The 9,642-nt window shown below is 50.3% G+C and overlaps 2 protein-coding genes across 3 annotated transcripts in view; one reads left to right on the plus strand and one right to left on the minus strand.

Moving 5' to 3' along the window:
• FLI1 (Fli-1 proto-oncogene, ETS transcription factor) overlaps positions 1-7,249 on the minus strand; it is a 119,479-nt gene extending 112,230 nt beyond the window's left edge. The window contains exon 1 of one of the 2 annotated variants that reach the window (XM_010353029.2): positions 6,759-7,249. In XM_010353029.2, the coding sequence (XP_010351331.1) occupies positions 6,759-6,776 (18 nt within the window). In that variant the 5' untranslated portion in view covers positions 6,777-7,249. Of the gene's footprint in view, positions 1-6,283; positions 6,554-6,758 lie in introns of those variants that run through there. The other variant, XM_030918461.1, reaches the window with a different exon arrangement.
• Positions 7,250-7,274: 25 nt separating this feature from the next.
• On the plus strand, positions 7,275-9,348 carry LOC104653965. Its single transcript, XM_030918635.1, has 3 exons — positions 7,275-7,316; positions 7,843-8,371; positions 8,905-9,348. The coding sequence occupies exons 1-3, from the start codon at positions 7,275-7,277 to the stop codon at positions 9,138-9,140; spliced, it is 807 nt and encodes a 268-aa protein (XP_030774495.1). The 3' UTR covers positions 9,141-9,348.
• Positions 9,349-9,642: the final 294 nt, after the last annotated feature.

A 9,642-nucleotide genomic window follows, 5' to 3' on the forward strand; every position in this document is an offset into this window, starting at 1 on the left:
CTGCTGCTCACTTCTTGTGTGGCCTCTGATAAGTGATGGAGACACTCCCATCTTCATTTCCTAAGGAGAAGAGGGTAGGAAGGATTTGTTTCTAAGAGACTTGTACAGCTATTTAGATCATCCCTCTAGTCACAAGTTTTCATTCCTCCTTTCTATACATGTTACAAGATCCAAGTTATTATTATTATTATTTTGAGGCAGGTATTCACTTTGTCATCTAGGGTGGAGTACAGAGGCAGTCATGGCTGATTGCAGCCTTGACCTCCCTGGGCTCAGGTGATCCTCCCACCTCAGCCTCCTTAGTAGCTGGAACTACAGGTAAGTGCCAGCATGCCTGGCTAATTTTTGTATTTTTTGTAGAGATGGGGTTTCTCCATGTTGCCCAGTCTGGTCTTGAACTCCTGGGCTCAAGTGATCCACCCGTCTCCATCTTCCAAAGAACTGGGATTACAGGCATGAGCCACCATACTCACCCCCAAATTCCTTGTTATGGTATGTAAGATCTTCTGTAATCTAGTTCCATTCAGTCTTTCCACTCCGATCCTCTCCATCACCTGTACACTTCCTCCCCAAAGTACCCTTCCACTCTCCTAGAAAGCCCTTTACCATAGTTTCCTGTGCAAGCCCTACCTATCTTTCAAGGCCAGGCTTAGATCCACCTGTGCCAAGAGGCAGTGTGGACAGTGTGTGTAGAAAAAGCAGGAATCGGGAATGAGAAACACTGGGCTTGAAACCCAGCTCCGTCCCCTGTTGGTTATACTCTTGGGCAAGTTGCCTCACTCCTCTGAACTTTAACTTCTTCCATATAAAGTAGAGACATCATGGTATTATCTCCCATAGGGCTGCTGTGAGAATGGGATGCAAGAGTGTATGGGCCAGTGGTCTGTGAAGGGACTGTATGATCTGTGGAGACGTTTATGAAAGGGACTACATAAACAACGATTATCATGAGGTCTTTCTCTGTCTCTCCAGTTCAAATTGCCCTTTCTTTTCTCAGGGCTATGGTAACACTTGCTGCGTTCTGCAGGGCACACAGACATGGCTTATCTTCTCGCTAGATCTCCTAGCAGAGCCCTTTTGCCACTGGGGTTCTATCTTCACAGAACGTCGTCACATAGTCTAGTCCCTGCCTAACAGACATGCAATCACCTTCGTATGGTTGGTCAGTTTATGATGCCCCTGAGGCTGAGGTATTACCAGTCCCCATAAGGCCAGCTAGCTTTTCACAGGAAAGGGTTATTCCATAGATTACCTAAATTTTGTCAAATTTGCACTATATTGGCCCTGCAGGTGATAGTGTGGGGACATATAAGCCTATCCATAGCCTCTGTGGAAACATCTCGGTGCACAGGCTACTGATGGTGGGTCTATGAGGTTAGTGGCAGAACTGTAATACACAGAGTGACCTCACTTAACGATACCATCCCATGGATCAATTAATACGTAATGGGAAGAACACTATAGATATGAAATCATTAAAGCAACAGAAATTGAAACAGGGTGTAGTCTTCTGCAGAGGAAGAGACACCTGCATAACTCTGAGATTACGAAAAAAGCTATTGTGGCTGGTTGAAAGTTTTATGAGACTGTGTGTATATGTGTGTGTTTGTGTGTATGTAACAGACAATGTCCTTTAGCCTACTTAATTTGTTACAAAATAAGCAAAATATAGACTTAAAAGGAATGTTTTAAGTATAGAACAAAAAAATTATCAATATAAAAATTTTCCCAACTCTTTTTTTTTTTGGTTGGGGGTAACTTAGTACTGGCATTAGACTAATGCCATATATCTAGAAAGAGGCTTGGTTTAAATCAACTATTTTTTAAACAAATGCCAAGTTAACTGTTTAACCCTAAACAGAAAGAGACATCAAAATCCTAAATCTTTTTTAATGCAGTTGTTATTCAAGACCTACTTATGACACAGTCCGATGGATCCATAAGATACCTTCTAATAGATTTCATTTAAATAGTCCAATATTCCATTATTAAAGGGGTTGAAATAAGAGTTCAGTCTACCTGCCCATGATCTGTAGAAGGGCTTGGGTATTTCAGTAAACTACTATATTTTTGGTTGTCTCCTTGTAATGGAGACTGTTTACTTTGTCTGCTGTAAAAGAAGGATTTATTTTGGAAAACAGTTGTGTAAAAATTCTATCCAAAAATTTGGAATTTGTTTTTTCTTTAAGGATAAAAATAATTCAAGATGGTAGTGATACATTTTCATATATTTTTCATTAAATACCAGAGGTGTCTTCAGTGTAAAGTGCCAAATTCTTTATGATTTTTCTTTTAAAGACTTCTCTCTCTCTCTGTCTCTCTCTCTCTCACACACACATACACACACACGCACACAAATGCACACACATTGCGTGCACGATTCTATAATTCATAAAAATGTAACAAAAGCAAATGATATTTTCATGGTATAGTGGAAAGAACACTGGCCTAAGTGTTCGGAGCCCTGAACTTTCACCATGACTCTGTTGGTAGTTTGCTGTATGATCCTGGACAATTCATATAACACCCTAGACCTCAGTTTCCCCACCCGTAAAGTGAGAATGTCAAGCTAAATACTCTCTAAAGCTTTAAAGTTGCCAACCTATAAACTTAAATTTGGATAGCAGTGGAACTGGAAGGAAGCCTTGTGGTGGAAATTATTCACACACAAAACAGGATTCCACTTGGTAACTACCTGAGGGGAGCAATTCTGTGTGGTCACGGGGACAGATCAACAGACAGAGGGCATCTTGTCTGAGTTCTTGTGAATCCAGGGGACTTGGAGATTAAAAGGTGTGTGTGGTACAGGGAGGCAGCAACACCTTCTTGAGGACAGAAGTCAAGCCTCTGTTCCCAAGTATTCCTCACTCTGCTGCTTCTCCTAAACCTTGTCCAGATGTTTCCCTGCCGTGCCAGTGACAACCTGCCCCTCCAGGGCCTTGCAGAGCCAGCAGGAACCCTGACCCTTCTTTCCTGCTGTGCTTGTCCATTGTTGGCTGTGTGGCTGGTGCTGCACTCTTCTGAGGTAGATGATGAGAGAGTGTCTCTGCCCAATTGTGACTTTGTTAGACACGCTTTTCCTCACCATCCTGGCTATATAGCTTCATTACTTTCCATTCCCTAACCTGCATTATTGTTTTTCAGAAGATATATCACCACTCGACTGAGATTGTTCCCTGTATGTGTCAGCCGCCTCCACTACAGTCTACATTCCTGGAGGGTTTTGATCCCTGTTTTATCCTCAATACACATGGCAGAGCCTTGCAACATAATAGATGCATCATAAATATTTGTTGAATTAATCAAATACGCATGATGGCAAACTTGGACCTGTGTTCTAATTTTCTGACCAATCTGTCCTGGTATGCCCATTCCCAAAAGCAAACTTCAATTAATGTGTATCCAGCTAAGGTAGCAGACTTTAAAAAATTCTTCCTGTGACTTGTGGCAAGGAGGTGCTTTGGCCCCATTTTCTAGATAAGGAAACATATTCAAGAGGTGCCTTGGTGTGAGGCACACGAAGTTCAATTAATGTGTATCCAGCTAAGGTAGCAGACTTTAAAAATTCTTCCTATGACTTGTGGCAAGGAGGCTTTGGCCCCATTTTCGAGATAAGGAAACAGATTCAAGAAGTGCCTTGCTATGAGGCACACAGCTACTAGGTAGCAGAGCTGAGAATGAACCCAGGCTTTCTGACTCCAAATCCACCGTTCATTCTCTATTTCCCACCTTCATTCACCATGTCTGTCTTCTCCGTCTCCCCATCTGTAATGGCACCACGTACATTGAGGCAGGCATTCATAGATAAAATTAACTGGATTCAACTGAAGCCAGCCTAAAACTAAGATGCAGTTTTTGAAACCAGGTCATTTCTTAAAGCAGCAAACAGTATCATGTGCTTTTTAACACTGATAATATCAGTGTGGGAAGTAGGGGCGTGGGTAGGGTGTTGTTTAATATCTCAAGTTAACCTGTCTGTGACAAAAGAGTAGCATGGCTCCAGCAAATATTGGTTCTCCCAGTGTGATGCTCAGAGCCTTCCTAGGAGCCGTTCTTGGAAAAGAGAAGAAAGTATAATATGGAGGGACTTATAAAGAGGGCAACAAGATGGAGATTTTGTAATCACATAGAGTTGTGCAAACTATGCACAAAATAAAGGGCTTCTGTGAAGAAATCCAGATTTCCCTGGCTTCCTGCACCAAATATCACCTGAGTGCTGAGACCCACAGATATTTTGAAATACAGACATGTCTTATATTTGAGGAAGAACTGTGCAGGTGCATAAAATCACATCCTAGAATCACTCAAACCTGATTTTTCCAGGCAGCTCAAAATGGAAATGGACATCCTGGATTTGTGTCCACAAATTAGATCCTCTCTGTAGTGTCTTCAACCTCAATCAGTGTAGGGCTGGATTTAGCACACATACAGGTTAAGTGTTCTTGTAAACACATATAAGCATGATATTTTAGGCACTGAGAAGATTGGGAGGATACTACTGTAGAGGCAACCCAGTTCCACTGTTTCATTTTTGTGATGATTATGAGGCTCAAACAAGTTTAATGGATGGTGCATTCTCACCAAGACAGCAGAAGAATGCTGGCCTCTCTCCTGGTCCACTGTCCTCTCCAAGCACAGTATTTGAACTATTGTGGGAATGGGATCTGGAAACCCCAAGATCCAGAGGTCACGTGCGAACAGAAAACTGGCTTTCACACAACTTAAACACCAAAATATACACTAAAGGCTCAATCCTGCAGAATGCTTGGAGACTGAAGATAGCTCTGCGGGGACTCAGCCTAGCCAGGTAACTCAGGTGAATGACAGGCTATTCACGGGGAGGGTTTGGAGGAGCTCATGGATCCCACCACCCACATAAAAAGAAAGGACTTTCACTCCCATCCTTGGCCTGGAGTGTCAGGTTCCTGCTCTAAGCCTGTTCTCGAGGCCTGCCATGCCAATCCCTGTGTGTATCTAAAGAGGTTAGCACATCCTGGGTACACAGACCACAGCTTCCTCCTTTTGCTCAGGGCCTGTGTGTAGAGTTTAAGCAGTGTGGAGATATTTCTTCACTTTTCCTTAGGGTGTCCACATCAAGACCCTGAGGCCATCTTACCACCCTTCTGGATCAGAAGAGGCCTTCAGAGTAAGTGGTAACTGTCCTGACTGGGCGGAGGGAGTTTTCTAGAGGGGAGCATCTCATTACTAAACCCAGACATACAGAGACACTTGCATGCACACATCAACAGGAAGCAGAGAAACAGGCGTAAAATGGCCCAGTGACCCTCACTCTTGGGCGTTTGCAGGAATCCCCTCTCACCTACTTCTCACCTACTCACTTTGAGTTTGAGGAACCCAGGCTCTTAGAGGCTCTTACAGGCTCCCTTTAACCCATTACAATCAGTTATCTCATCTCCAGATTTGCAAGTTCCTTCAGTTGGTGTCTTTTACCTAAGTCAGCATATTTCAAACTTTCATTAAAAAAAAAAAAAAAAAAACTTAGAAAATAAAAACCACGACCCCACCCAGAAGATAAAAATCTCTTGAATTCTCTGAGCCCAACGTCTTAGCCTCCTCTCGCTAAGCCCAGAGCAGGGAGTCGACTCCTTCGGGTTCTGGGGAATGGCGGGCTCTGCCAGTCCCCACCTCGCCAGCCTAATAGTTTTTCCAGACAAACTCCAGCTTGGTGTTGCGCGGCAGCCTCGAAGCTAACCCCTGGTCCCATTCATTTCCCTAGGTCCTCTAAGGTCCCTCACGTTAGGGGCTTCCCTCCTCCCTGCTTCTGGCCCCACTTGGCGAACCCTTTCAGAGACAGTAGTCAACCTTTCTGAAGTGAGACGCGAACCCAAACCCTCACCTTTCCGCCTGGGCTGCACTTTGCAACCTAGACCCAGGCGTGGCGGCGGCGGCGGCGGGGGTGGGATTGGCCGGGCGGGCACTGGGCGCGGGCTCACAGCCGGCCCCTGCAGTGGGGGCGGCTCCGCAGGACGCAGGACCCTCTCAGAGGCGACAGCTCCGGGAGCCCTTGTCCTGGAGCCGGCGAACGCCTGGGCGCGAAGGGCCGGGGCGCGGGTAGGGATCTGCGCGGACCGAGGCGGCGAGGCCGGCCCAGGAGTCCCGCGGAGCCGGCAGCTCTCCAGCGCCGAGAGCCGGGCGAATGAGTGCCGAGAGGAAGGGAAAGCGCTGACATGTAAACAGGGGCTTCCATCTGGAGGAGCCCGCTCAGAGAGAGCCCCCGACACACTCACTTACACCCCTACCCTCCCGCGACGAGGCCACTTACCCACTCCAGGGCCCACCAGGCAGGGACCGAAGGGGGGCGGCTGCAGCCCCTGCCCCCGCCGTGTTCGGCCTCTGCGGAGAGGAAGCCCAGTGCCCAGGGCTGGGGCCAGGGAGCTCCGGGTGCCGGTGGGAGTGGTGGACCCCGAGGTCTCCCGCCCTTGACTCGGGTCTGCACCCAGGGTCCCCAGGTTTCCCGCCTCCCCCTCCTGCAGCCCGGCGGGCAGCGAGGTGGGAGGGGGCCGGGCTCCACTTTGGGGCAGGGATTTCGGGGGAGGTAGCCCTGGATGAGGCGCCTGGCCGGCTGGCCCGCGAGTAGGACTCGCCACCCGAGCGCCGGAGGAGCCGGCGCGAAGCCGGGGCGAGGAAGGAAGGGAGAGCGGCCACGTCTTCCGGGACGCGGGCCCCGCACCTACCCGCCCGCCGCTTCGCCTACCCGGCCGGTCCCCGCCGCCCGCGCCCACTGCCCCGCCGCTTACCTTAATAGTCCCGTCCATTTGGCCAAGTCTGCAGCCGAGCCCCCCAATATTCCACACATTGACCCGGTTACAGCCTGACCTCGCAGCCCCTTCGGATTAGCCCGGCGCGGCCTCCCTGGCGCCCTGGGCCCTCCCTGCGTGCCCCCTGCGAGCGCCCTGCCCTCGCTCCCCTGTGCACGTTTGTTGTTGTAGCGGAGCGAAAGAGACAGTTAACCGGATGAAACTTTTTTTTCAGCTAATTTTGGGAAGTGACTTCACTTTGCGAATCGGGGAGGAAGTCCTATCTCTCTCTCTCTCTCTCTCTCTCTCTCTCTCTCTCGCCTCGAGCTCTCCTCTCTCTTCTCTCCCCTCTGCTCTCCCTCTTCTTCCCTCCCCCCACACCCCCTCTTCCTTCCCTCGGCTGGTCCTGCTTTTCGCATCACACACTATATAAATATACGCGGAGATGCCCAGACACATTCATGCGCTGCGCACACAGGATACTTGCTCCTGGGAGATAAGAGCTAGCCGGGAACAATGACGGGGTCCACGCCCAGCCTCCGCGCCCTGATTCCCGAAGTCTGCACCTCCCCCCATCACCTTCCCCCAAAATCCAAAGCCAAAGACCTTTGGCTTCTTTGCTTTTCCTGAGGCGGTTGGCCGAAGGTGGCCCTCCTGACTCATTCACTTTCCGTTTCTTCCCACAGATACGTTCATTAATGCTTTTTCCAGCCGGAGACAAACGTTTTGGGGGTAGTGTGTGCGGGGGGTGGCGGATACGGAGGGAGAGTTGACTAGGGCTGCGGGTAACCCAGCGCCTACTGCCGGGGAAGATTCGGACGCAAACCGAGGCAAACCAACCATTAAAAAGTGCATCCAATAAGAATTTTTCCACTCAGGCCCTCCGCTGCCGAGACGCGGCAGACTCCCAGAGCGGCTCACCCACTCATCGAAGCGGATTCTGGGCTGTTTCGGGCTGACCCACGCTGTCAGGGAGCGGACTCCATTCCGGGGCGCATTGTTAGGAGAAGGGGCCCCTCGGGGCGGCGCGCCTCGACCCTGGGCTCCCGGTGCCCGCAGAGGGCGGAGATCCGCGGTGCCCTAGGCCACCTATCCGCATCTTTCGAGCCAAACCCCCGGCGCTTACCCGGACCCGACGGCCCAAGCACTGACTCCCAGGCAAGAGTCCCCCTTCCTGGTCCCCAAGGAACTGACACTAAGGCGGACGTTCCCTCTACGACAGTCAGCAGGTCCCAGGAGCGCAGCACGCAACAGCGCAGCGCAGACCCAGAATTTTCTCTGGGTGAGACCCGGAGGCCCGCGCTCTGGACCGTCCTCCCTACCCAGCCTGGAGGCTGGCGTTCCCCGGCCCACCCAGAGACCTCCCTCCCTCCCTCCTGGGTCGCCGCGCGCCCCAGTTGGAGCAGCCTCGGGGGCTGGGCTCTTTCGCCGGACTCCCTTCTCCCGGACATCCAAAACAGGTTACCTTGTCCACGCTCTCCAGACCACGCTTTGGACTTGCTCACTTTTATTTAAGAGTCCGACGGGGGAAAGAGGGAAAAAAAAAATCCAGAGGAGATCCAAGTCAATTGGAAGAAAAAATTTCAAAAGGGTGTCCACAGAGGCGGAAAAAGGTGACTTAGTAATTCTTTATTTCTTCAGGAGCAATTGAGCCCGAGAGCTCACTCGCCTCCCTCCCTCCCCCTCCCTCTCCAGAAATTAGTCTCATCAATTCAGCTCCAATTTTGGGTTCGAATACAGACACGGGTCTGAACGTGACCAGACCTGGAGTGGCGGGTGCAGCCTGCCAGCAATTGAGACTCGGTGTGCGTTTTGGGGGTGGGGGTGGGGTGGATGGTGGGATGGGGGCCGGGCTGACTCCCCCCCCTCCTGTCTGCTTCTCAATCCAGGGGTCTGCTCCGGGGCTCCCCTGGGACCGCCACATCTGGTTACCGCTAGCGGGGTCAGTCCCCCCCTTTGCCTGGGGCCACCAGTTCTGGAGTTCAATTAAAAGAAATCAGGCTTAACCCTTTCCTCCCCGCGGCAGGCTGCCTGCCCTCTCACTCCTCCCTTCAGCGTTTCCACATGCTTTCCAGAGAGGAAAGAGGTTAACGGGAAAGGAAGAATGAATTACATCCTTTCAAACCCCAAATTGTTTCCTTTTCAGCCCAGGCTCTACCGACCTTCAAACTACAGCAGAGCTTTCAGGAGAATGCGGAGACTGCTTCCCACCCGGACCTCACCAGCAACCCGCACACCCCAGCCACAGTGCTCCTCTTTCAGGCAGAAAGGACTCCAACTCCACCACCAGGAGGCCCCCTTCCTGGTGCTGGGCAGTTGCAGAGGCTGTTCATGGCATTCCACAGGTGGCGACTGCCCCCCACCCTCCTCCTAGCACTTTAGAGGGTACCTCTGTGACAGACACTATGGCTAGGTTTCTCTTTCCAACTTCTGTTGGTCTGACAAGCGACAGATCATCTTCACTACATTAGTCAGTAGTCACCCGAACATCCTTATACTGTCCCCTAATTCCTTTCAGCATCAGCTGCCTCCCCCATTGGAAGTGTTCAATATGGAACTAGATTAAAAGGAAGACTTGCCCCTTAGTTTTAACTGTGGAACTCGATAGCACTTTCTGTTTCTCCAAAGCTATGGCAATTTCATAGTTTTGGAGATGGGCGGGGGGTAGTGAACAGGCTGGCATAGACACCACTAGATGTATAAACACAGGCACGACTTCCCCTTTGTGACTCACAGACTGGCACTGGTGCCACTGTTGTTGGCAATTTTCAGCCCCCTGGAGAAACTCCTGTCCATTCACAGAGGTCTCCACCCAGAAAGAAGACCCCACCTAACTGACTAGATCTCTGCAGGAATCTCAGATTTCCTCCATCCAGTGTTGGCA

This window comes from Rhinopithecus roxellana, chromosome 15 (assembly GCF_007565055.1).
Source record: "Rhinopithecus roxellana isolate Shanxi Qingling chromosome 15, ASM756505v1, whole genome shotgun sequence".
Taxonomy (NCBI): domain Eukaryota; kingdom Metazoa; phylum Chordata; class Mammalia; order Primates; family Cercopithecidae; genus Rhinopithecus; species Rhinopithecus roxellana.

Bases quoted from the DNA above. Each gene is read 5' to 3' on its own strand.
- LOC104653965 (XM_030918635.1), top strand. From the start codon at position 7,275: ATGACGGGGTCCACGCCCAGCCTCCGCGCCCTGATTCCCGAA. The intron at 7,317-7,842 runs GTCTGCACCTCC...GCGGTGCCCTAG, and splicing joins TCCGCGCCCTGATTCCCGAA to GCCACCTATCCGCATCTTTC. The intron at 8,372-8,904 runs GTGACTTAGTAA...TTTCCTTTTCAG, and splicing joins GTCCACAGAGGCGGAAAAAG to CCCAGGCTCTACCGACCTTC.